The sequence below is a fragment of the Paroedura picta genome, chromosome 8 (assembly GCF_049243985.1).
Source record: "Paroedura picta isolate Pp20150507F chromosome 8, Ppicta_v3.0, whole genome shotgun sequence".
Taxonomy (NCBI): domain Eukaryota; kingdom Metazoa; phylum Chordata; class Lepidosauria; order Squamata; family Gekkonidae; genus Paroedura; species Paroedura picta.
This window is the reverse complement of record NC_135376.1, coordinates 96519326-96546356: the sequence shown is the minus strand read 5'-3', so window position 1 is coordinate 96546356 and position 27031 is coordinate 96519326. Positions and strand designations below refer to the sequence as shown.

The window sequence follows — 27031 nt, the reverse complement described above, 5'->3', positions numbered from 1 at the left end:
TGGGGGAATTAACTAATCATTATTACTGTCAAATTATTAAGTTTTACTTACATATTTAAAAAATTTTCAACAAGCAAGTGGGTGATTTGACCATGCGCTTGTGTTTCTTTCAGAACTTTTCTTTCTGATGGAAAACAAGATAGATTCAGGCAGGTCTCCCTGTTGGTCTGAAGCAGGGGTAGTCAAACTGCGGCCCTCCAGATGTCCATGGACTACAATTCCCATGAGCCCCTGCCAGCATTCGCTGGCAGGGGCTCCTGGGAATTGTAGTCCATGGACATCTGGAGGGCCGCAGTTTGACTACCCCTGGTCTGAAGCAGTGGAATAAAGTCTGAGCCCATGGGTGCCTTTCAGATCAGCAAAGTTTTCGTCTGGGCATAAGCAAGAACTGAGTGATGCAGCACGGGGCACGTAGCATGGACTCAAACTTCAACCTCACATCTTGTATTTGTATGTTCATTTGCGGCTACTCACAGGTCTTACCGGCTGCTTTAATCCAGTCTGAGCTATACTTCTGCATCCTGACCCTAACTAGCCCTTCCTGGCAGCGAACCCACCCACCTCTATGCAAGGCTTGAGGCAAACTTGTTTCAGTATACCTCACAAAGTGTGCAGACCCTGTGCTCTGCTGCTTCAGACCAACATGGCTGCCCGCCTGAATGTACCCTGTATCGATGAGCCGCACACACCTTGACTCACCTCGTGGGGAGGGTGCTCAGTGGCCCCTCTCCTTCCCTGTGTGTCATGGACTGGTTGCCTGCCAAGTGTCATGGCTCACAGGCTGTGGACGCCTCACTTCCCCCGTGACCAGCAGCGCTGCATCCAGAACCTTGCTGGCCACAGGGAAAGAGTGTTATGTGGGCCCCTTTCTGGGCACATTCATGCTCTGCAGACAACCAGGCTATCGTGAGAAGATGGGGGCGAGGCCAGCACACTCGTGACCACTCTCCCTCCCAGCAAGGCAAGAATGGGCGTAGGCGATATGTGTACCAGGGTAGCATATACACAGGGAGGCCTTTCCAGCCGCTGGTTTCCCTGTCTCTCTTAACCTAATCTTCCCCACGGCCTTGTTCTGAGGAGAGGAGGAGGATGTTATGAGATGCATTGACTCCCTACGGGGAAGAAAAGTGGGGTATAAATATATGCACAGATACCTGAGTAGAATCTTACCCCAATCTGGTTCAGTGTGAATTTGGCCCTTCAGGTGACCAGGGGGCCCGATTTGTCATGCTCTCTGTACCTGCCGTTCTCACCTGCCTGCCCCACGGAAATCTTAATGCATTTTAAGGAAACCTGCCAGAACAGTCCTCTTTCTCTGCCTTTTGGCCACAGGGCAGGAAACATGAAAATGTTACTTTGGCCCCATAATTATTCAGGCACTCATTTAATAATGGCTTCTTTCAGGGGGGCCCAGGAAACAGTTGACTTCAAAATGATTCCCTATTCTTCGGTTCACATTTAGAGTTCTGTGTCTAATCCTTTTAAGTCAGTGTAAAAAGAGAGAGAGAGAGAGAGAGAGAGAGAGAGAGAGAGATGTTTCCGGACTCTTAATCAAACATGGGAGGCATCTGAACCCTGCTTCCCCCTATCGACTTGGTCCCCCTCCCATTTAAATGCATGTCGCATTTTATTCTTTTTTTTTCTTCTGTTGAAGGTTTGTTCCTCTTTCCAGATGGGTCCAACTCAAGCTTACAACAGCCAGTTCATGAACCAGCCTGGCCCTCGAGGGCCAGCTTCCATGCCGGGCAGCATGAACCCAGCAACCATGGGAGCGGGCATGACGCCTTCCAATATGAGCGGCCCCCCTATGGGCATGAACCAGCCCAGGCCTCCCGGGATGAGTCCCTTCAACCACGGGCAAAGGATGCCCCAGCAAGCCTACCCTGGCCCACGCCCCCAGTCCTTACCCATGCAGGGCATGAAGCGACCGTATCCGGGAGAGGTGAGTAGCCACAGAATCCCATCTGCTTCAAGAATGAGCACAGACTTTGTACAAGGGACATGTGGCCACCAGCTGCGGCTCAAGGTCCATCCCAGGAATCTCCAGTTAGAGCTCAGAGGCCTCTGCCGGAGCTGCTGTCACTCATGACTGACTTTGATGGGCCAAGGGTAGGAGGCAGCTTCATGGGTGCCCATTCCTGGCCCTTGCACCACAGAAGGGCCTTCAGCAGAGTTTGTTATCCCTGTAATGCTAGAAGAGGAGGAGGAGGCCAAGTTGCCAAGTTGTTATGGACTGCAGGAAATGCCCAGGGAAGGAAATCCAAGAAATTTGGATGGGCACACAGGCAATACTGGATAACTGCTCCCCAATGATTTTACATTTTTAACTTGAACTCCATTTTGTAGATTACTGACAGCCCAGTAAAAAGCTGGGCACAACCCCCCCCCCCCCAGCTCTTCTCTGTCTTCTTTCCCCATGAATCAACGTGAGTAGAGTTCTGAGGACCTCTGCCTAGGGTGGCACCGAAAGCAGAATCAGTGAACACTGTGAGGTGAAGGGGCTCCTGGGTTTCGCCATGGAAACCATGGGTTTGAAAATGGGCAATGAATGCTGAGTTGGTTTGGCTTGCATAATTCTAATGGCAACATTACAGCTGGAGTGAAAGATGTTTAAATCCTGATAATGAATCCAGCCCTCCTCCAATGATCGGTTCAGCCAGGTTGCCCTCTTGGTCTAAAGCAGAAGAACCAAGTGTGGGTCCAGGGATGCCTTTAAGACCCACAGAGTTTTATGCAAGCTTTCGTGTGCAAGGACCCTTCTTCAGATACTGCACACGAAACCTTCCCCTTGAATAAAACTTTCTTGTCCTTTCTTGTCCTTTAAGATGCCACCAGATGCCTCCTTTAAGGAGACTTTCTCCCATGCAACAGCCATCAATTGTCCTTGGGCTGGAGAAAGGCCACAGGCATTGGGATAAGGTTGGGTTTGGATCCACCCCAGAGGTTTCATGGGTGAGACTGAAGGATGCTTTCCAGAATCTTGCGCCGACATAAATGGGACTTCTGTTTGCCTTCTGTTTGCCTTCTGAGCCTTCGGGGAGGGCGGTATATAAATCTAAATAAATAAATAAATAAATAAATAAATTTAGAAGAAGAGTCGGTTCTTATATGCCTCTTTTCTCTCCCCGAAGGAGGCTCAAAGCGGGTTACATTCGCCTTCCCTTTCCTCTCCCCACAACAGACACCCTGTGGGGTGGGTGAGGCTGAGAGAGCCCTGATATCACTGCTCGGTCAGAACAGCTTTATCAGTGCCGTGGCGAGCCCAAAGTCACCCAGCTGGTGACCTTTAGCTGCACTCTGTGTCCTGTGTGTGTAAATATGTCTCTTACGCTGTGCAAAAGATTAGTTGCATTCAGCTAGAAGTAGTATGTAAAAATCTTTCTGTTTGTTTGTTTAATTTATTTCATTTACAAACAGCCAAATTATGGAAACCAGCAGTATGGACCAAATAGCCAGTTTCCCTCCCAGCCTGGTCAGTACCCAGCGCCCAACCCTCCAAGACCCCTCACGTCTCCCAATTACCCCGGACAAAGGATGCCAAGCCAACAGAACACAGGGCAATATCCTCCTCCCACGGTCAACATGGGACAGTATTATAAGGTGAGCCGCATCTTTTATTGATGGCCGTCTCTTCAGGCCAGGAGAACTCATTCCGTCCAGGTGTGCAGCCTCCATTCTGAGGACCTTAAATAGGTAGGATGGAGCTATTGAAAGTGAACCGATATGAAACCGCAGAGTGAGCCCCGCTCTGTTGCCATTTGCACAAGGAATGGTTGCCTCAGTGTTAACTGTCTGTTGCCCGTTGTGGGTCCAGGAAGTGTGCTGAAAGCCCTGCAGTTGCAACTTGGTAATGTTTAACACTAACAGGCGAGCCAGGCCAAAGTGGAAGAACGTACGGTGACCCACAATGCACCAGCTCTGTAAAGCTGAACTGTATGGAGCTGAAGGGTCACGCGAATGGAGGGGCTCATGAGCTGGAGGCCTGTGTGGAGGTCACAGGCTGATTATTCATGTATTTATCATTTTATTTTGCTGGTCAAAGACTGTACGTGTGTGTGTACATATATAGATATAGATATTCTAACTAGGGTTGTGCACGGCTGCGTCCAAATTGGCTGCTCCAGGCTGCCTCAGCCAGCGCCTCACCACGGGGGGGAGGGATGGTGTGCAGCTACGCACCCTCCCCCCCACCCCTCCGTGGTGAGGCGCTGGCTGTGGCGGCCTTGAGTGGACGAATCGGACGCAGCCGCGCACAACCCTAATTCTAACCTGCCTAGGTCCTTCCTTTCCAAAATTCCACCCCCAAATGCCCAGGAATTTCCAATCCCTCAACTCCATGCATTCGCCTTGTACAAATGATGCACGAAGCTAAGCACTTCCGGGAACGCCGTCTCCCTTACAACCCCCCGAGAGCGTTAAGGTCTTCGGATGCACATCGGCTCTGGGTCCCTGGCCGGAAGTAGGTGAAATTGACCTCGGCCAGAGCCAGGGCTTCTTCAGCCGGGCGGATTGTGAACCTGGGTGCGACCAGGGCCTGTAAGACGGAACCATTCCCCCAGGCTCATGATGGAGGCCTGAAATGACACCCCCCAGGAATGGCTGGCCTCGCCACTGGGAGGAGAAGGAGGGCTGGAATTTCTTCTGGGAATTTCAGTTGGGGGATTAGTGATAACTGCAAATCTTTCACACTCTTTAACTTTATATGTTGCTTTTATTGGTGTTACCTACCCTGATCAATATGGAAGGATGGAACAGAAATTTTTAAATTATCATCATCATCATAATCATTATTATTATTATTATTATTATTATTTAATTTTTAGACCGCCCTTCTCCAAATAGGTCTCAGGGCGGTTTACAACATAAAACACAATAAAATCCCCATAAAAACCCCAATTAACATCAACAAAAGTTACATATAGCATATAAGCGGTGGTGGTCACAATTCTGATATTAGTTACCTGAGTTCCCCCCAAGTTCAGCCTGGTGGGGAGAATAATATTCAGAAGTGGGTGGCACCAATACAATAGATCTAACAATGATGATGTTAGAGATCTCAATATTGGAGGGGATCCTCTGATGGATTAGTGGGAGAGCTGCCCTGGCCTCAACCATATGCCTGGCGGAAGAGCTCCGTCTTACAAGCCCTGCGGAAAGCTGGTAGATCCCGCAGGGCCCTTAGCTCTTCTGGGAGCTCATTCCACCAGGTTGGGGCCAGGACTGAAGAGGCCCTGGCCCTGGTCGAGGCCAGGCAAACATCTCGTGGGCCCGGGACAACCAGTAAATTCATACCCACAGAGCGGAGTGCCCCGCGAGGGGCATAAGCAACCAAGCGGTCCCGCAGGCTCTCTGCGGACTTCCAGATGTGCCTGGACACAAAAGCTTATCTCCACCTTCCTCCTGTTTTTGGAGTCCCGGGCCAACACCCAAACCAGGAAGTGTATTAGGCCCTTGTTGGGCTGCCCTACACAGTCTGGCTTGGTCCAACTTCATCTGTTGTTCTTATGGGGTGTGTCCCGCACCATGGTTTCTGCTGAGGGAAGGAAGTTCCATGAGCAGACTGGGATTTCTCCACCCCCTTGGCCATCCCAAATGCCCTGAAGGGATGGTTCTGGAGAGCAGAGGACTCCAGGAATAGCACAAGAAGAGAGCCAAAGGTCTGGGACATGGAGGGGAAAGGTGCCTCTCCCCCATACAGACCTTTTATTTGTTTGTTTGTTTGTTTGTTTGTTTGTTTATTGCTGGATCCAACCCTATGTCAAGAGTGTTCACAGCAATTAGGGGTTTAGCCCATATGCTACAGTAGCAGGACATTGCAGTAACTTTTTCTCTCTCTTCTTTCCCGAATTGTGATTCCCCTTCTACAGCCATCAAGGCCTGTTCCTGTGGCAAATTACCCCCACTCACCTGTTCCGGGGAACCCCACACCGCCTATGACTCCAGGGAGCAGCATTCCTCCATACCTGTCCCCTAATCAGGACGTCAAACCGCCATTCCCGCCTGACATTAAGCCAAATATCAATGCTTTGCCGCCACCTCCAAGTGAGTAGCCCGGGAAGCATCCTTGAAGTCCTTCGCTGACCCAGCGGTCTCCCCTGCACAAATTGCAGGCCTTGGAAATGACACTTTGTAAATAGCAGGCTGATTGCTAAGTGCTGATTGCCAATTGATGCCTGGAGTGACCAGCAAGTCTCTGTCATTTTTACAGAGCTGGAAAAGCAGAGAAACTCAGCCATTCCACTTACCTGGGCATAAGTCTCATCGAAATCAGTGAGGCTTCCCTGGGTAAGGGGTAATTAGAATTAGGAGGCACGCACTAGAAACGTTTTTAAAAATATGCCCAAGTGTCCTTCGTTGGCACAATGGCAAATTTCCCATCAAAGTTCTTTCCCAGTCTCAAAATATATCCCTGTGTTTGCCTTCATTGGAGGAAAGGGTTAGGCTTCTCCAGATGTCATCACTGTCCCCAGAAAGACTTCTCTTCCCTGTTCCCTCCTGCCCTGTCTGCTCTGCGCTCTCCAGGGAAGTAAATGACCAGGCTGGGGGATTGGAGTGCAAGAGCTTCCCTGGCCCTGAGAGATCACACCGCTCAGTAACGGTGGAATCTCCGCTCACTTTTGCCTGGGAGGAGGAGAACAGGTGGAGTCGAGGAAGCTCCATGCCAACCGGATTCAGGAGTAAAACCAAGAGTCAGTCCACTGACTCCTTTAAAACCCACAGAGTTTAGTAGAAGAAGAGTTGGTTCCTATATGCTACTTTTCTCTACCCAAAGGAGTCTCAGAGCGGCTTACAGCCACCTTCCTTTCCTCTCCCCACAACAGACACCCTGTGGGGTGGGTGAGGCTGAGAGAGCCCTGATATTCCAGCTCGGTCAGAACAGCTTTATCAGTGCCGTGGAGGGCCCAAGGTCACCCAGCTGGCTGCATGTGGAGGAGGAGCGGGGAATCAAACCCGGATTGCCAGATTAGAAGTCCGTGCTCCTAACCACTGCACCAAGCTGGCTCTCTGCGGACTTCGAGATGTGCCTGGACACAAAAGAATGAAACCCAGTGGACTCACCATTGTTCTGTTTCTTCAGAGCATCATGGCGACCCCTCTGAATCCGTAGTCAGAAGTGTTCCGGAAGCTGATGGCAGCTGCTTTCCATGCCACATAGCCTCCCAGTTACACTTGGCTGTTGCATTTTGGGGGGGGGGGGTTACAAGAGTTTGTGCAGTGTGTTCTAATCTGCGATGTCTATGAATGCTGATTCATCTCTTCCAGAAAGACATGGGCTCTCTTCTAGCCACAACTCATGTGGCTGAGGTCAAGTGCTATGCTTCGCTCATAAGACTAAGGCTGGAAAGTTGCCTACCTTGGTTGGGGCGCAGGTCTCTAAAGCAGGGGTAGTCAAACTGCGGCCCTCCAGATGTCCATGGACTACAATTCCCAGGAGCCCCTGCCAGCATTCGCTGGCAGGGGCTCCTGGGAATTGTAGTCCATGGACATCTGGAGGGCCGCAGTTTGACTACCCCTGCTCTAAAGGCTTGTTAGCATGATCCATTCCTTCCACTGGCTTGGTGTAGCGGTGAAGAGTTGAGTGGCTTCTAATTGGGCAAGCCAGGTTTGATTCCCCGCTCCCCCTCTGCATCTAAACAGCTGGGTGACCTTGGGCTCGCCACAACACTGATAAAGCTGTTCAGTAATGTCAGGACTCTCTCAGCCTCACCCACCTGACTGTTGTGGGGCGATGAAGGGATTGTAAGCCACTTTGAGGTTCCTTGGGGCAGTGGAAAGCGTGGTGTGACCAGTCCTGTGCCTTTTGTGTACTTCAGCCCAGGAACAACTGGTGTGTTCCGATGAATGCAGGGCTTTCCAGTTTATATTGTATTAAGGGTGCGATGAGGAGAACAAGAAAGGGGCAGGGAGGCTCTGTCTGTGAGGGAAATGCAATGAGAGAGCAGGGTGTAAAGTCAACCCCGTCAGAGACCTGTGAGCCGTGTGGCCATTGTCTGGTGTGAACCTGTGCATTGTTAACACACTGCAGATGCTAAAGGGGAAGTTGATGCTTTCTCTCCCTCTTCGATCCCAGCCAGCCACAATGACGAACTGCGCCTGACGTTTCCTGTGCGAGACGGGGTCGTCCTGGAGCCCTTCCGGCTGGAGCACAACCTGGCCGTCAGCAACCACGTCTTTCACCTCCGGCCCACCGTCCACCAGACGCTCATGTGGAGGTGGGCTTCTGGGCGGGCCGAGGTGGGGCGGGGGAGAAAAATGGAGGGCAAGGTGTTCCCTTTCTGTGGCTAGGAGGGTGGGCAGCAATCATGGGATACGTAAGAAGCAGGCGCATACTTACCCCATGTTGCACCTGGGGCTAGTGGGTGATAGGCTTGGTGACTTGGGGGCTGAGAGCAGTACCTTCACAGGGACACATCCCGACGACCCCATCAAGGGGCCAGCCACTTCAGGCCACCAGTCCCTCGCCGCCTCCCCACCATCGGGAAGGTGGGATGGGGGACTGGCAGCGGTTGTGGGGATGGCCCTTATCAACACCCCTCTCCAGAGGGGAGGCTGCGAGGGCTCACCATGCCCAGCCACAGGTCCCTGGTGTTGGGGGACCAGGCGGTTTGCGGCCAGTGCGTATTGCCAGGCAGTCCACCTGCTGGGTGTGGGCTGATTGGGGTGCACAGCTCCCACGGACCTGGGGCAGGACGGGCCCGGTATACCCCCCCCCCCCTTCAGACGCATAACCCTCTCTCTGGGGTCATACTTGAGGGATCACCTATCGCCTTATGCCCTTCACTCTGTGGGTGCAGATCTGTTGGTGGCCCCCAGCCCGCAAGAAGTGTGGCTAGTCTCGACCAGAGCCGGGGCCTTTTCAGTCCAGTCTCTAGCCAGGTGGAATGAGGTCCCGGAAGAGCTGAGGGCCCTATTGGCATTTTCACGGTTCTGCAGGGTCTGCAAGATGGAGCTCTTCCACCAGGCCTTGGGTTGAGGCCAGGGCAAAGAGGATCAGAGGACCCCTTCTCAGAATAGCTAGAACATAGCCCCCCCCCCCCCCAAGGTACTTGTTGAGCTGTGGGGAGGCAGATTGTAAGTGTGCGAGGATCTTGTTGTGGGGCTTTTTAATTGTAACCCACCATGGGCCAGCTAGCCTGGGAGTGGTGGGAAACAAATTCAATTAATAATTAATTAATTTATCCTTTTATTTATTTATTTATTTAGATTTTTATACCGCCCATTCTTTACAGTTCTGGGCAGTTTACATGGAACATTATGTAATTTTACATGGAACATTATAATAATCTGTAACGTACAAGTTTCAATACAACATCACAACAACCAAGTAACAATTTATAACACAACATAAAACAACAACACTGGGGGGATCAAATTTGTTCGGTCATGGAAGGGCGTCAGAGGGGGGCCCAGCAGGTGTTCTCAGTCGGTCGGCCTCAAGCGAATGCCTGGTGGAAAAGCTCCCTTTTGCAGGCCCCGCGGAACTGTGGGAGTTTGGACAGGGCCCTGATCTCCTCAGGGGGCTCGTTCCACCAGGTGGGGGCCAGGATGGAGAAAGCTCTGGTCCTTGTTGAGGTCCAACGTGCTTCTCTGGGGCCAGGGATCCGCAGCCAGTTGGAGGTGGCCTAGCGCAAGGCTTTTTTGAGGGTATCGGCAGGGAGGCGGTCTCTCAGAGACACTGGGCCCAAACCGCGTATGGCCTTAAAGGTGGTTACCAGAACCTTAAGCTTAATCCGGAATTCAACTGGGAGCCAGCCAAGTTGTTGGAATTCCGGCCGGATGTGGGATCTCCATGATGTTTCGGTGAGGATCCTGGCCACAGCATTCTGCACCAGTTGCAGTTTCCACATCAAGGCCTGTGTAGAGCGAGTGGCAGAAGTCTAGCCTAGAGGTGGGCTCGGCCTCCCTCCCCACACACAGACTTTTAAGCAACCGCTAGGGCCCAGCATTGCCACTCATTCACTTCTGTGGGAGAGCTAATGGCCCTGACTCCGTGGGTTCTACGGCTGCTTTGATAGACAACACAGCCCCTCCCACAACCCACCCCTCCTGTTCCCGCCCATAGATGTCCTACCTGAGAAAGGCCTTCTCCCATAAGTTTCCACCATGTTTCTGAGATACCTGCTATATCTGAATTCTGCAGGGGGTTGGACTAGATGACCCTGAGGGATCCGATCAAACTCTGCGATTCTGAGTGGTCATCAGGCACCGAGCACTCCAGCTGCCCTGGCCTGGCTTTTTGCTCACTGGTTTTCCTCAGAAGTTGCATCATAACACACATAACGGTTTGCCCTCCTGTCTCCACCACTGAACCTCTGGCTGTTTGCTAAGCACAGGCTGGCAGCCCTAATGGTGGAGTCACAGGCTTCCTGCCCTGATCACTCCCTGGCTGCAAATGCAGCTCCATTAGCTGTGGTTGAAGTGGAAATCACGACTGACCTTTCCCGTGATTTGTAGGATCCGAGGGCTCTGGAGCACGCATTAGGGCTGTGCGTGGCGGCGTCCGAATCGGGCGCTCCAGGCTGACACAGCCAGTGCCATGGAGGGGGAGGGGAGACGCAGGCCCCTTCCCTCCCCTCCCCTCCCCCCCACAGCACAGCACTGGCTGCGTCCACCTAGCATGCCCGATTCGGACGCCGCCACGCACAGCCCTAAGCATGACGAAGGGACACGCAGCTGTTCGGCTGCCGCAGCCTGTGGGCAGGGCTGTGTGGAGCCCCCCGAGTGCTGTGACACCAGCTGGGGAAACTGGCAAATTGGCCGTGGCCACTTTGTTTCCTTTAATTTGGAACGGACAGCAGTTTTCCACGGGTCACATCCAGGAGTTAATGCTCTAAATTTGAGATCCTTATAGCTGACCTGCCTTTCATTATCTCGGAGTAACCACAGCAGAGGGAGCCTGTGTGCTTATTTGCTGATTCTTATTAATAAGTAATCACCCCCGGGACTGCGCAGACTCGTTTGGTAGATTTATAGAGCCGCACTCAGGCGTGGGGCTGTTTCTTAATGCTTGCAGCTTTTCAAGGCAGCTGAAAAAAACAAAACAGAAAAAGCTTAGCAAACCTTAGCAGAGAGGCGTGTATTTAAATTAATTCTAAGTCTGTCACATTATAATGCACCCTCAAGAATTTGCCTTCAAAATGTGCAATTTATGAGGTTGGTCTTTTAAGCTGTGAGACACGCCACCCACTGCCTGCCGTTGTTTGCAGCCACTTTCAAGAACTCAAAGGACTCATGGAGGTTACTCCAACAGGAAAGTTTGATTTGCTTTGCTGAACCTTGGTTGAGCAACCCTTGTGTTTCAGTGGCTGCACATGGAGGAGTGGCTACAGGCCCCGGTGGTTTGGAGTGTTACTCTGTGCAGAAAATGTAACTGGCCGTCCCTGTCTGACTTCTTCCACTCGCCCGCACTGGTCTTGCTGGTGCCTTGCTGTGCCTGCTATGTGGGGAAAGGGGGCTTTTGGTTTGAGGCATCTTTCCACAGATGTTGCTGCCATCTTGTTCCAGTGGGCAGCATGGAGGAAATGCTTTCTCGCTTGTGCCACTGTCAACAGGGGTGGCCAAACTGCAGCTCTCCAGATGTCCATGGGGTTCATGGGAATTGTAGTCCATGGACATCTGGAGAGCTGCAGTCCGGCCACCCCTGCCCCAGTGCTTGACAAAGCAAACCCAGTCATGCCAACCAGACATGTGGCTCGCTCAACAGGTCAGACTTGGAGCTCCAGTTCAAATGCTACCACCACGAAGACCGGCAGATGAACACCAACTGGCCAGCCTCAGTCCAGGTCAGCGTCAACGCCACGCCCCTTACCATCGAGCGGGGTGACAACAAGACATCGCATAAACCCCTGCACCTCAAGCACGTCTGCCAGCCGGGAAGAAACACCATTCAGATCACTGTCACAGCGTGCTGTTGCGTAAGTAGATCAGGCCTGCCTCGGCGGTTTGCTTAGAGATCTGGGTTGATGAGACAGACGGTAGTGCTGCCATGGCAAAGGCAGCCTGCCAAACAGTGTACCTTTCCCTGCCCTTCTCAAGGCTTGCTTTTAGGCGGAAGGCGCGGCTTGGAAGCTCCAGGTCTAGTCCGAGGTCCAGTCATATATCCAGAAGGGGTTAAAAGATGCCCTAGTAGCATCAGGAGAGGTTGCACATAAGGTCCTCCTAACCACGAGGTAGAATGAGGCAGCTCACCTCAGGATCACCTAGCCCCCCCCCCCCCCCCAGTCTGTCTACTTTCCTGTAAAGCTAACCACATTTGAAATTCTGGGCCACTTATTCCTTTCATTTCATAGGACCTTCCTGGCAAATACTAATGTTTATTTATCCAGCCAAGCCTGAGAAAAGTCACTTCAATGCCTATGTCTCTCCAGCCATTTACTTGCCACCATTTATACTTTTGAGCTGTAAATATTTTTTATTTAGATCTTCCTGCACTTTCTAGACTCGCAGGGCCCATGCTGGTCTGTCTGTCTGCCTGTCTGCGCCCAAAATACAACAGTTGCTTGTAAGGGCTGACCAAAGCCCATAGCCCAGGAGGGACACACCTGCACCACTCCACCCCAACCTCAGTCCGCACGCCTCTATAATGATCAGCTCTGCAGGCAAAAATGACTGCTTTTAAGTGTAGACTCTGAGGCATTGTACCATTTTAATACCCTCCTCCAAACTTCCAGGAATATTTCCAACCTCCAGGAGGGGCCTGGAGAGCTCCTGGAATTACAGCTCTTTTCCAGATTATAAAGATCAGCTCCCCATGTGGAAAATGACTGCCTTGGATGGTAGACTCTGAGGCATTGTACCATTTTGAAGTCCCACCTCCAAAACTCCAGGAATATTTCCAACTCCATGGTAGCCAATCTCCAGGTGGGACCTGGAGCGCTGCTGGAATTACAGCTCATCTCCAGGTTATAAAGATCAGCTCCCCAGGCAGAAAGGGCTGCTTTGAAGATTGGACAGGGTTGTTGAGGAATTGAAACAGTTGAGGCCTACTGCACAGGGTTGTTGTGCAGATGAAACAGGAGGCAAAAGAACTTCCACAACAGCATCCAGTTTCTGCACAACCCTTTGTGGTAGGCCTCAGATCTACAGAGTCACGGAAAAGAAATACACATGGCTTGGCTGCATCTTCCCTCAGCAGTGCTACCGGCTACAGCAGTATTTTATTTCTCTTTATACACACACACACACTCACACATATACACACACTCACACACACACCACCACCACCACTCCCAGTGACTCTGCCTTGTGGCATTTTACATATATATAATGAATAAAAACCCCATACATCCTAAAACAGAGCCTCTTGTGGCGCAGAGTGGTAAGGCAGCCGTCTGAAAGCTTTGCCCATGAGGCTGGGAGTTCAATCCCAGCAGCCGGCTCAAGGTTGACTCAGCCTTCCATCCTTCCGAGGTCGGTAAAATGAGTACCCAGCTTGCTGGGGGGTAAACGGTCATGACTGGGGAAGGCACTGGCAAACCACCCCGTATTGAGTCTGCCATGAAAACGCTGGAGGGCGTCACCCCAAGGGTCAGACATGACTCGGTGCTTACACAGGGGATACCTTTACCTTTACCTTTACATCCTAAAACAGAATAAAACATTCTAAACAATAGAGCCCTAGGCCTAACTAATCAATAATAAAATTCCAATCACTAAAAGATGGCAGCATAAAACATCCCTATAACGATTCACTGAGCCAGTTACGTAGGCATCCAGCCGATGCTGCTAATCTTAAATGAGAAGGGGCTTTTCTGTGTCCTCCCTGTCAGCCAGCTGCTAGGCAGAAGGCGAAATCTCCCCCCCCCCCCCTCAAAAGGGAAGCATGCCCATGCCCACAGACCCCGTTGCATTGCTCTCGGAAAGGCCTCCCTCCCCTCAGTCGGGGTGTCAGAGGCTCCTTGGCAGCAGGCCTGAAGGGAAGGGGGGAGTTAGCTTCCACAAGACGCTGGAGGAGGACACAGCCAGGAGCTGTACAGGCAACCTGATTGGCCAGTAAACCATGAGGCCCAACTCTTCCTAGGACCTCTTACCATCTTTATCATAATACCAGTGGTTACAGACAAGAAGCAAATAGATAAAACGTTCAAATGAATTCTAGCTATCATTGTTCTGGTGAGCATAGCACGTTATAAAGGGCTCCCCAGCCCTTCCTAATCCAAGCTACTTCTACAATAATACATTTTCAAAGATCGAGATGCTAAGTTCGCACAACCATGGTCTCCTTGCAAGTTTTTGGCAAGCAGAACAAAAGGTTTTCTAACAGCCACCAGGGAAGGTCCTCCCAGAAAAGAGGGCTCTGGTGAAGTAGGATCACCACCGCGTGGGCCCCGCACCTTCCCTCTGCTGATGATGCTTTGCAAAGGGGCACCCGGAGAACGGCATTTCCCCAATGGGGCTGGTGGACCGGGAAGGTCATGTAACTGGCTCTGCCATACAGAAGACCCAAAGGGCGTGAATGTCCAGCAGACGAGTGGCAAGTAGGTGTGACAGACCCACATAGCTAGGAGGCCAAAGGGGCCTGGGAACCCCCAGTGGGAGGGGCACTCCTGAAGGAGGAGGGGAGGGGCCTGGGGGTTCTAGAAGGAGGGGATTCCAGGGGCAGTTAGAGGGAGTTGAAGGAGGCAGAAAGAGAGAGAGAGACAGAGAGGGGCCTGAGGTGGAGGAGAGGACAGAGGACACCCTCTGGGCCAGACAGGGTCTCATGTCTCAGAAAGACGGGGGGACTACGGCTGCCTCAGCACTCACAGGTAACACAGGCTGCTTGTGGGCTTAAAGGGAGCCCAGGTGACTGACAGAACAGGCAGCTGAAGCTGAATGCCCATATGTGCTTCTTAGTGAAATAAGAACAGAGTGTGGTTTATTCGCCTTATGTGGGATTGGCCTGGATGACCCTGGAGGTCCCTTCCCACTCTGTGATTCTATGAAAGGGGGCTCTGTGGGGCCTGGGAACCCCCAGTGGGAGGGGCACTGGGGAGGAGGAGGGGAGGGGCCTGGGGGGTTCTAGAAGGAGGGGATTCCAGGGGCAGTTAGAGGGAGTTGAAGGAGGCAGGAAGAGACATGGTCTTGCAGAGAGAGAGAGAGAGGCCTGAGGTGGAGGAGAGGACAGAGGACACCCTCTGGGCCAAACAGAGTCATGTGTCTCAGAAAGACGGGGGGACTACGGCTGCCTCAGCACTCACAGGTAACACAGGCTGCTTGTGGGCTTAAAGGGAGCCCAGGTGACTCTGACAGAACAGGCAGCTGAAGCTGAATGCCCATATATGCTTCTTAGTGAAATAAGAACAGAGTGTGATTTATATGCATTATACAAAGTAACAGCCTATAACAAGATCCATGAACTTATTTCTACACCTTTATGTTCAATAGACCTTTTCTCAACTAGCTGAAGTGGAGAGCCACAAAGGTTCCTTCTCCCCAGGGACCGGAGTGAGACTCTCCCACAGGCATCCTGAGGAGGATCTCTCTGCTAAGTAGTGAAAACGTCACAGAAGGTTTGTTCTGATTTCTTTCTCTTTTATTCCTCTGTTCCAGTCACACTTGTTCGTATTGCAGCTTGTGCACCGGCCTTCAGTCCGCTCCGTCCTCCAGGGCTTGCTGAAGAAACGTCTCCTTCCGGCTGAGCACTGTATCACCAAAAGTGAGTCAAGCAGCGCATTGGATTTCTGTGCCCATGTTCCTACAGAGCTGCCTGATTGTAGCTTCGGTCCCAACTACGGATTGACGCAAGCCTGGGAAATGCCGTTCAGATCAGTTTGCGGTTCATGGCAGATCCACAACCCGGAGACTCGTTCATGGCCCTGCCAAATTAATTAAAAGGGACTGCAGTCCTTTTAAATGGGATTGGCAGAAAGGCCAAAAAGCAGAAAACAGGTTTAAAGGGACTCTGCATCCCTTTAAACCCTTGCTGTCTGCTCCATTCACGAACGATCATGAGCTGAATGAACTGCTCTAAAATTTGTGGAAGTTAATGACAGTAAACTTGTCATAAAATTCTGTTCCCAAACCACGAGCCACAAAATTTGTGATGAATTTTGCTTCCTGTTTCAGTTCATATCCATCCCTAATCCTATCTTGCTTCTACCTGTGAGTTGGGAGGGAGCATTGCCTTCCCCTGCAGACCCCCAGTCCAAACTTTGCACTGTTCTGAGAGATCCATCCCCCCCCCCCCCCCGGGCAAGAGTGCAGTAAGAAGAAGGATGTTAGAAAGTTGCCTTCCACACATACTGGTTCACGTTTATCATCTGGGATCCAGAACACTGAATGAAACCGTTAGCTCCCCATGGCCTGAGGTGAGACCTTCCCCATTCCTCTTGGGTCACTGTAGTGGAAGAGTACAAAGGAATGAGCTTCAGCTGAGAGGAAGACCCTCTGCTTTGCTTGCAGAAGATCCCAGGTTCAATCCACAGCTTCTCCATTTAAAAGATCTGGCAGGAGGTGCGTAAAGGACCCTGAAGACCTAGTGCCAGTCTGAGTAGACAGTACTGACCTTGATAGACCAATGGATTTGGAATTTGGTATTGTATGCAGTGATGTGGAGACAGTGTACTTAATTCACTGGTGCAAACCTGTGCCCTTTTTCCAAAACAGTCAAGAGGAATTTTAGCAGCGTGGCAGCCTCCTCGGGCAACACCACCCTCAATGGCGAGGATGGGGTGGAGCAGACGGCCATTAAAGTGTCTCTGAAGTGTCCAATCACATTCCGGCGGATCCAGCTACCAGCAAGAGGCCACGACTGCAAACACGTACAGGTGGGCGTCCCCTTTTGTCTGGTGAATGCTAGGCCTACACAAGGGATAGGTAACTCCCCACACTGATTGCTTCCCACAAAGCGCCTGCCAACTCTCCTGTTTTGGCCTGCAATTGGTTTGGGGGAGGGAGAGGCCCATACGTTGAGCAGGCCAACAGTGGCATGTCTGTTGTGTGCCTGTCATTATTCCTCCAGATGGTTTCTGCAAAGTGAATGCTGTCATATTCTGACCACTTCTGGAGTTTCTCAAAGGCTGAAGAATGTTTCAGGGGGTTCTCAGCAGTAAAAAAGTTGAGAAAGGCTGACCTAGAGAATTTCACCTGTTGATGAAATGCTAGTGCAAATGACGTCAACACACACACACACACACGCAGATCGGGACCCATTTAAGCAGAGGCTGGGAAGCAGCAGCAGGAGATTGCCCGCCATACTGGATAAGTGAATCACCCCAGGTGAATGTCTTGAACCTGAACTCATTCAGCTCACCCCAGAGCTACCGTCTGTGGCCTGTAGGAGAGCAGAAACACCCCGCTCTCACGGGGGGGGGGGGCAATTTGAAAAAAACACAGATCACCCACTAGCTCTCCTCCGAGGATACCTGAAACTGACATTCCTGGAAGTCAGTAGTACCCTAGGCTCAGTCTTTGCGTGGCTTCTATACATTCTGATGTGTATAAAGCCACTGGAAGCCCCTGGAAAGATGCAGAAAAGTGGTATTCCAGTTTATTAGAAATTTAGCCTCTGTACTGGTCGGTTGAGTTTCTGCATCTTTTGTCAGCAAAGTTGGGGAAGGGGTAAAATCATTCTATATGTTGGGCTTGGGTTCAGAATCCAGAATTGTATCCATTCACTGTGCTCAGCTAAACCTGGAATCGTCTCCCAGGACTGGAAGATTTCCTCCAGAAGACCGCTTAGTTATTCATTTTATTTTTCAAAATGTATAGCCCGTCTTTCTGCCATCAAAGGCCATCAGGGCCATCAAAGCTGCTAACAAATTAAAACATACATAACAAAATTGCACTTTAAAACCACTCAAGCCAACAATACATCATTAAAGCAATTAAAACTAGGCATGAAAACAATTAAAATATCTAAAACAATTAAAACATTGGTCAGTTGAGTGAAATGATAGGATGCAACGAAGATCAAAGCATTTAAATAAATGAACAGTGTTTGCATTAATTGCTCCATGAAACAGTTACATTTCCGTACATTCATTCAGGGAAAATATTCCCCTTTTGATATATATATATATTCAGCGGGGGGCGGGGGGGTTGTAGTTTCCATCATCCACTTCTTTCATGTTCTGTGCCGTCGTCTCTAACCGTTTTAGCTAATGTGGTTTGTGGCTTTCTCCTCCTCGCCTTCAGTGCTTTGATCTGGAATCCTACTTGCAGCTGAACTGTGAACGGGGGACGTGGCGCTGTCCTGTATGCAAGTGAGTGCAACCATCTCGGGGGGCGGGGGGGCTGCCCCTGGGTGCCTTGAAAGTTTACAGTTTGCACTAGCAGATTTATTTCATTTGGACAGCCACAAAACCTTGCAGCTGATAAAGGCCGCGTGAAATTGTAATGAAAAGCAGGAGAGCATCCCCATTGGCCGTTCCATTCCTTTCATCTCTTAAAGAGAAGTCCCAGAATCTTTAAAGAGCGGAAGATTTCCTTTTGGCATGTCGCCATCCGCGGGGAGCAGCTACAAAATATGGATGAAGCAAAGAAGTCATGTGCTTGGAGTGACAGACTAGGATAGGTTTCCCGAATGAGTGGGACTTAATTGATTCATTTTTTTTTCAGGTGATAGGAACATATATTTTATTTTTTTAATTCAATGATTGATTTATTATAGCCTGCCACTCCCATGCAAAGTGGCTTGTAGTGGGTAACAGTCATAAAACCCCATAATACCTCCTTAACCATAAAACAATAAAACCATGTACTTCGGGCTATCCCCCCCCCTCAACAGGCCACTTTTCGCCTCAGGGGTTAATGGGAACCCACTCGATGTACCAGTTGACTTGGGGTCACATGGTCATGTCAGTCTGCCCCCTATCCCAAAATGGCCAATGATGTGCCTGGAGGGGGTGGGAAGTGGCCCTGTGTGGGCATGAACACAACTATGCTTCCCAACCATATTCTGCACCATCGTGCCACTTCTGGGGTTTCTCAAGGCCTGAAGAATGTTCCAGGGGATTCTCAGCAGTAAAAAGAAAAGCTGGACTAGGATCTAGGAGACGTAGGTTCAAGTTTTCACTGGGTGCTTGGACCAGTCACATTATTATTATTATTATCATCATCATCATCATCATCATCATCATCATCATCATCATCATCATTCAATTTATTGCCTGCCACTCCCTTGCGGCTATATTCCTAGCCTCACCAACCTCACAGGGTTGTGTGAAGATAAAATAGATGAAAGAAGGATGCTGTAAGTCACTTCGGGGAGAAAGGCGAAATATAAATGAAGTAAATAAATGCACTTAAAAACCACAATGTAGTCTAGTTTTATCAGGTGATTTAGAAAATATCTCAAGTGAAAATATTGGAGTAGAAGCAGTCTTAGCTGGGCTATGTCTTTCTTGTTGCCTAATTTGCTGTGAAATTAATTGACATTGGAATAACAATTTGTGTGCATCTCCTTCTCCCAGTAAAACAGCTCTGCTGGAAGGCCTCGAAGTTGACCAGTACATGTGGGGCATTCTGAACGCCATACAGAAGTAAGTGGAACTTTGCTGCTAAGAAAGTCAGAACATCTCTTTGTTCCTGGTGCTCATGACCTTCTCCATAAGAAGGGGGTGTCCTTTTGAGCTGCTGTTGCTTAGTGTGTGGGGCTGCAGCCAACTGAGCTTCTCTTTGCCCTGTCATCCACATATCGTGGTGAGTCTTTAACAACCAGACCGGTCAAATTAGCAACACGAGAACAGGCATCCAGAATGAAAGGGCCTACCCGCCTCAGCAAGGCCATGGCAAGAAGCCTGCACTGCCGTCTAGTTGCTTGATGTCACTGAATGAATTAGAGTGTCCCAGACTAGCGTTTTGTGGCATAGAGTGATAAGGCAGCAGACATGCAGTCTGAAGCTTTGCCCATGAGGCTGGGAGTTCAATCCCAGCAGCCGGCTCAAGGTCGACTCAGCCTTCCATCCTTCCGAGGTCGGTAAAATGAGTACCCAGCTTGCTTGCTGGGGGGTAAACAGTGATGACTGGGGAAGGCACTGGCAAACCACCCCGTATTGAGTCTGCCAAGAAAACGCTAGAGGGCATCACCCCAAGGGTCAGACATGACCCCGTGCTTGCACAGGGGATACCTTTACCTTTTTTTAGACTGGCGTTTCACAAGCAGAATCTTTCAAAGAGCCCATTGTCATCTAAGAAAGGCCAACAAAGGGAAAGCCAAGACTTAATAGGTATAAAAAGTAGAGTCATGGCCAACTATGCCTGGAATTTCTGCTTTAAAGTATTTGAAAGGTGGTCATTTAGAGGAGGGCAGGGAAAGGTTCCTGTTGGCAGCAGAGGAGAGGACCCGCAGTAATGGGTTTAAACTATGTGAACAATGGTACCGGCTAGATAGTGGAGAAAAAATGTTCACAGTTAGAGTTGTTCAGCAGTGGAATGGGCTGCCTCAAGAGGTGGTGAGCTCCCCATCTCTGGCAGTCTTCAAGCACCGGCTGGACAGAGACTCATCCTGGATGCTTTAGGCTGAGCCTGCATTGAGCTGGGAGTTGGACTCGATGGCCTGTAGGGCCCTTTCCAGCTCTAGGATTCTATGAATAACTAGTTCAAACAACACAGCCCCTTGAGACAAGAAGAATAAGTTTCACAGGAGCAAATTCAGCAAAGCGTGTTGGCAAAGGCACAGGATACTGTCCAAATATACAGGAAATAATTAGTGGTACGGACAAATGACTTTTCTTCAGTTGAGCATATATAAGTTGTAAATCGTGAGAAATGGAACGAGGATGAGATCCCACTTACTCGCCCCTTTTGATAGCGTCACAATATCTCTAGCTTCCATTAAGACTATGCAGAGCAGATTGGACCTTTCTTTTTACACCCTGGAAATACAATCATGCTAGGACAAGTTGGAGGTAGTCCAAGAAGAAGACACAGCGTGAGAGGAATGGACAGAGTCAAAGGGCAGGATTCAAGTCCTGAGAACAGCAGTGCCTTCGGAGTGCCAGCTTCCAAGTCTGCCCAGAAAGGAGCTTCGACCCTCGGAAGCTGATCCCCAACAAATCTCTCTAGTGAACTTGAACTTATCTATGGCCGCCCTCTGAAACTGACTCAGTCATGGAAGCCGCAGCCTTCATTTTGCACTTAACGATAGGATGTTTTCGAGGTCTTTAATTTGTAGGCGGAAGAGAAGGCAGCATGGCGTGGCCTGATATCACCAGATCTCAGAAGATGAGCAGGGTTGTTACTTGGAAGGGAGACCCTGTAAAAAGGTAAAGGTATCCCCTGTGCAAGCACCGAGTCATGTCTGACCCTTGGGGTGACGCCCTCCAGCGTTTTCATGGCAGACTCAATACGGGGTGGTTTGCCAGTGCCTTCCCCAGTCATCACCGTTTACCCCCCAGCAAGCTGGGTACTCATTTTACCGACCTCGGAAGGATGGAAGGCTGAGTCAACCTTGAGCCGGCTGCTGGGATTGAACTCCCAGCCTTATGGGCAAAGCTTTCAGACGGCTGCCTTACCACTCTGCGCCACAAGAGGCTCTTGGGAGACCCTGTACAGGGCAGCAATAGGCAACCACCTCTGATTCCAACTGGCCTTGAAAGCCCCTTGGCAGCACACGCACCGGTTAGGACAGGCTTTCTCAACTAGGGCTTCTGAATGGCCCTGGAAGGGTTTTCTGAATGGGTGGGAGTTAATTTTTACAATTTTTAAACATTGATCACGTTATATGACCATATATGGAAGTAGCATGTGCAAAAAGGATCTAGGAGTCTTCGTAGACCATACATTGAACATGAGTCAACAGTGTGACTCAGTGGCTAAAAAGGCAAATGGGATTTGGGGCTGTATCAAATGGAGTATCGTGTCCAGATCACGGGAGGTGATGGTACCGCTGAACTCTGCTCTGATTCGGCCTCGGAGTCCTGTGTTCAGTTTTGGGCACCCCAGTTGAAGAGGGATGTTGACAAACTGGAACGTGCCCAGAGGAGGGCAACAAAGATGGTGAGGGGTTTGGAGACCAAGGCGTAGGAGGAAAGGCTGAGGGAGCTTGGTCTGTTTAGCTTAGAGAGGAGGCAACTGAGAGGGGATCTGATAACCATTTTCAAGGATTTAAAAGGGTACCATATGGAGGATGGAGCAGAATTGTTCTCTCTTGCCTCAGAGGGACAGACCAGAACCAATGGGATGAAATTATTTCAAAAGAAATTCTGTCTAAACATCAGGAAGTTCCTGACAGAGCAGTTTCTCAATAGAACAGACTTCCTCGGGAAATTTTTAAACAGAGGCTAGATAGCCATCTGGCGGAGAGGCTGATTCTGTGAAGGCTCAGGGGGGTGGCAGGTTACAGGGGATGAGTGATCGGTTGTGAGTTGCATAATGCAGAGGGTTGGACTAGATCAGTGGTCCCCAACCCACGGGCTGCGGCCCGGTGCCGGGCTGCGAAGGCCTCGGCGCTGGGCCGCAGCTCCCTCTTCCCGCCCCCCCCTCCGAAGCGAGAAGCTCGCCAGGCCGTGAGCAAATCGGCCGCCGAAGCAGCCGATTAGCTCGCGGCTCGGCAAGCTTCTTGTTTCGGGAGGGGGGGGAAGAGAAGCTTGCCGAGCCGCAAGCTAATCGGCCGCTTTGGCGGCCGATTTGCTGGTGGCCTGGAGGGATCGGGAGCTGCGGCCGCCGGCATGGCGGCGGCGCAAACGCGCATGCGTGGACTGCCGCGCACACGCTTTTGCACCCCTGCCGGGCGCAAAAGCACATGTGCGGCAGTCCGCGCATGCGCGTTTACGCTGGGGCTGCCATGCGTGCGCGGGGCCCCGGGCCACCCTCTCCCGCCACTCAGTTGCAGCGGTCCGCGGCAACCGGAACGTTGCGGACCACTAGACTAGATGACCCATGAGGGTTCTTCCAACTCTATGATTCTGTGATTCTGTGTGGCTATATGAAGCCACCTTCGCTCCCAAAATGGCCAGTGATGGGCCTGGAGGGAGTGGGAAGGCCCCTGGGTGGTCGTGTACCCAGCTCTGCTTCCCACCCATATTCTGCATAGTTGTGCCACTTGAAGCCTGGAGAATTTTTCAGGGGTTTCTCAATGGTAAAAAAGTTGAGAAGAAAAGAAAGCTGAGAAAAGCTTGGCTTTGCCTCTGTTGCCTTATCTTTGAAGATCTTTTCCTTCTTTTTGACTTGAACCCACTAGGAAAATCAGTTCTTCCGTTAACTGTGCTGCATAAAAGCCCAAGCAACATTCTGGAGAACTTTTTTATTTTTTGTTTTTGACAGCTCAGAGTTTGAGGAAGTCACAATCGACCCAACATGCAGCTGGAGGCCAGTGCCAATCAAGTCTGACATTCACATCAAAGACGATCCCGATGGGATGCCTTCCAAGAGGTTTAAAACCATGAGTCCCAGCCAGATGATCATGCCCAATGTGATGGAGATGATCGCAGCGCTGGGGCCCGGCCCGTCACCATACCCATCAATTCCACCTCCGCCAGGGAGCACCAGTTCCAGCGAATACAGTAACCAAGGTAAGCTAAAATGTTATCACTTGTGTGCCCCAGTTAATTCCTTTTCTTTTCCTCTCTGCACATTTTTTGTTCCCTCTAGTGGTTGATTTACATAAAAACCACCTGTTTAAATATTCAGGGAGATAAGCCAGACATGCAACAATGTAATATCAAATGGGCCACTAGAGAGAGCAATACACATGTGGAAAAGAACCACACACCCAAGGAAATAAGGACACACAGACAATGACAGAGAGAATGCAGAAGAACCCAGTGTCTCTCTAACACCAAAGAGAACATTGAGATCTCTTTCAAGGCTGACAGAGAAATACGTGGTAGTCATGGAGGCAGGGTTGTGGGTTATCAGAGCAAAACATGGGAGGTTCAGGTTCAAATCTGTGCTGCGCCTTGGAAGCTCATTGAAGGACCTGAAGCTAGTCACACGCGCTCAGCCTAACCTACCTGGATGGAAAGGGGGAAATTGAGCAGGGGGTTGGACTAGAAGGCCCCCTCCAACTCTATGATTCTATGATTCTATGGAAATGCTGTACACCTTCCTTGGGGGAAAAGCAGGACAATAATGTACGAAATAGTCATTGGCCTAGCTCCCATGCAGCAGCTCTCCCCTCTGCAGTTCTTCTGCGCCTCCAAAATTTGTGCCTCTGTGGGCAAGTGGATCCTCAGAAAAACCAAGGGAGTCCGAGAGGGAGATCGGAAAAAAATCGACCTCTTTTGTGAGCATAAAGGGAGAGTGTACAGGTCAGCATATTAACAATGCTGGAAATGCATAATCATTGCTGCTCTTAATGAAGTTAAGAGAAAGGGTATTTCAGTTCCCGGTTGGCTTAAAAAGGATCAGGTGAAGAAATTTTGCAATAACTTCAGTTACTTGATGATTTTGATCAAGAATCAAAATCTTGTCAAGGGATCATGTGTCATGTTCTCCCCCATAAGGGGCTTCATGGACCGTTCTCTAACTTAGTTATATTGCTCACAGAAGAGCAAAACATGTTCCACCAACTCAGGTTTCTTTAAAAAGCACGTGCAAAGTCTGTTTTAGTGTAGCGACCTTTAATCACTGCTGTCGGTAATAAGTTTAAACTCACAAGCATGAAAAATAGTTTTTAAAAGGTCAAAGTAAAAAGGTCCAGGATCTTGCTAGCCGGAGTATCGTAAAATGTGGTATGGATCCTATTACTGTTAGGTGGATTGGGAACTGGTTGACAAATCGCACCCAAAGGGTGCTTGTAAATGGTTCATCATCATCTTGGAGAGGAGAGATGAGTGGAGTGACTCAAGGATCTGTCCTGGGCCCTATGTTGTTCAACATATTCATAAATGATTTGGATGAAGGAATAGAGGGGGAGCCTATTAAATTTGCAGATGATACTAAACTTGGAGGGGTAGTAAACACACCAGAAGACAGAATCAGGATACAAGATGATCTTGACTGGCTGGAAAACTGGGTTAAAATTAATTTTAATAATGAAAAGTGTAAAGTTCTGGGTTTAGGTTGGAAAAATCAAATGCATCGCAATAGGATGGGTGAGACTTGTCTTGACGGTAGTACATGTGAAAAGGATCTGGGAGTCTTAGTAGACCATACACCAAACATGAGTGAGCTGTCAGGTGCTCATTCCGTTCCACCCAGGTGCCTCTCTGAGCTTCCTGCTTCTCCCTCCCCCCTATTCCTTTTCTCCCTCTCTCCAGGCGGGCTCCGCTTAGAGGTGTTAAAAACATAAGTTGCCCTCATCACTGCCTTCCTTCCCCCCTTTCTTTCCTCTCTCCAAGCGGGGGGATCCGGTACTCCGCTTTGAAGTGTTAAAGCATGAACAGATGGTTCAGCCTGCTGGCTCCTGCATTTAGCACTTAGCTGGTTTCAAACGCTTCACCTCGGAAAAGGTTTTCTGGCTCTCCTGTTGAAGGGTCTACTCAGGTTCCAATAAAACCTGGTTCCAATCTAGGAGCAGTGTTGCAGTCAATTTTCCTGTTCTATGTGTTGCCTTAGCTGAGTACTTGTCTGTGTGTCCTATCTTTATACCGCTCCGCGGGACCAGTATAAATAAAACAGTAAGGGGTGTGGGAGAGGGCTTGGTCCGGGATTGGGGGGGCAATGATAGGTCCCTTGCCCCCAGACTGACGAGTCAGGAGGCGCGAAGTGCCACTCAACCTGCCCACCCCCCAACCTGGGCCGCCTTCAGCCGACAGCCACCATTATGCGGCTGTCCGCCAACGAGGCAGGTAGGCAGACTCCCGGCCTAACCTGCCAGGCGGCCCTGGGGGGGGGGGCTCGGGCAACCGGGCTGACAGTTTGCCTCCCCCCCACCATCCTTACTACCACCCTTCCCCGTTGTCTTTACCTTCCTTCCTTTGCCCCCGCACTCCACTGCCTCTTTCCCACCCCCAGACACCCAGCCAGCCACCCTTCTCTCTGCCGGATTCTCTCTCTCTGCCCCCCCTCGCTTCTTTACCCCACGCTCCGTCGCTGGCACTTCAACCCCGTGCTCCGCTGCCGCTTTCCAGACACCAAACAACCAGCCAGCCACCCTTCTCTCCGCCAAACACTTTCCCCGCCACCCCCCTCACTTCTCTTCTCTGCGCTCCATGACCGCTGCCACCGCTTCAATCCTGCCACCGCTTCAACCCTGTGCTCTGCCGCTGCTTTCCTGCCCCCAAACAACCAGCCACTCACCCTTCTCTCCGTCAAACACTTTCCTCGCCGCTGCCCCTCGCTTCTCTACCCCACGCTCCGCCACCACTTCAACCCTGTGCTCCACCGCTGCTTTCCCGCCCCAAACAACCAGCCACCCACCCTTCTCTCTGCCGAACACTTTCCCCGCCGCCCCTCCTCGCATCTCTACCCCATGCTCCGCTGCTGCTTTCCCACCCCAAACAACTAGCCACCCACGCTACCTCCCCCCCAAACTCTTCTCCCACTGCCCACCCTTCCCAACTCGCACCCCCACACACCCGCCCAGTGGACCCTTCCCCCCCCTGCCCCATCAACCTTCCACTCCACCTGCTTGCCTTGGCTGCCTTCCTTCCTGCTTACTCTCCTTTCTCCCCTTCTCTCTCACTTTCTCACTCTCTCTCTCTTTGTCCCTTTCTCTCTGCCTGCCTGCCTGCCTGCCTGCCTTCTTTCCTTCCCTCAGGTCCCGGGAGGGGGGGGCCTCCCATGCCCATCCACTGACCGCTAGCGCCCGCTGTATTTTTCATACAGCGGGCTTAATTTCTAGTCTTCAATAAAACCAACTTTCTGGTGAAATGCCAGGTTCCTAACAGATTCATATGGGTAGCCGTGTTGGTCTGAAGGAGCACAATAAAATCAGAGTCCAGTAGCAGCTTTAAGACCAACAAAGGGCATGAGCTTTCGAGTGCAAGCACTCTTTGTCAGACGTAACAGTTTGACTGCGAGCTCTCATCCTCCCTGTTACTCTCTTTAATAACTGCCCGCCTCCTGACCATGGCAGCAGCAGCGGACAGGGAGCTAGAGGTATATTCTGCATTTGAAACAGCGTTCCTGGAGCACGGAAGCAAGGATGACGAATTGGTGGAGAATTTAGCACTCCTTGGTGTGGAGGAATCATTCATTGAGAGAGTGGCCCTGCATTGGCAAG

General features: G+C 50.6%; 1 protein-coding gene across 13 annotated transcripts in view; it reads left to right on the top strand.

Annotated features, from left to right (window-relative positions):
• ZMIZ1 (zinc finger MIZ-type containing 1) overlaps nt 1-27031 on the top strand; it is a 410316-nt gene that overhangs the window by 357412 nt on the left and 25873 nt on the right. For 11 of the 13 annotated variants that reach the window (XM_077350898.1, XM_077350892.1, XM_077350895.1 and 8 more), the window contains 10 exons: nt 1655-1942; nt 3418-3600; nt 5868-6042; nt 8072-8213; nt 11705-11915; nt 15532-15637; nt 16588-16748; nt 18118-18185; nt 19395-19463; nt 23188-23435. In XM_077350898.1, the coding sequence (XP_077207013.1) occupies nt 1655-1942; nt 3418-3600; nt 5868-6042; nt 8072-8213; nt 11705-11915; nt 15532-15637; nt 16588-16748; nt 18118-18185; nt 19395-19463; nt 23188-23435 (1651 nt within the window). The remainder of the gene's footprint in view (nt 1-1654; nt 1943-3417; nt 3601-5867; nt 6043-8071; nt 8214-11704; nt 11916-15531; nt 15638-16587; nt 16749-18117; nt 18186-19394; nt 19464-23187; nt 23436-27031) is intronic. The other 2 variants (XM_077350896.1, XM_077350894.1) reach the window with 1 other exon arrangement.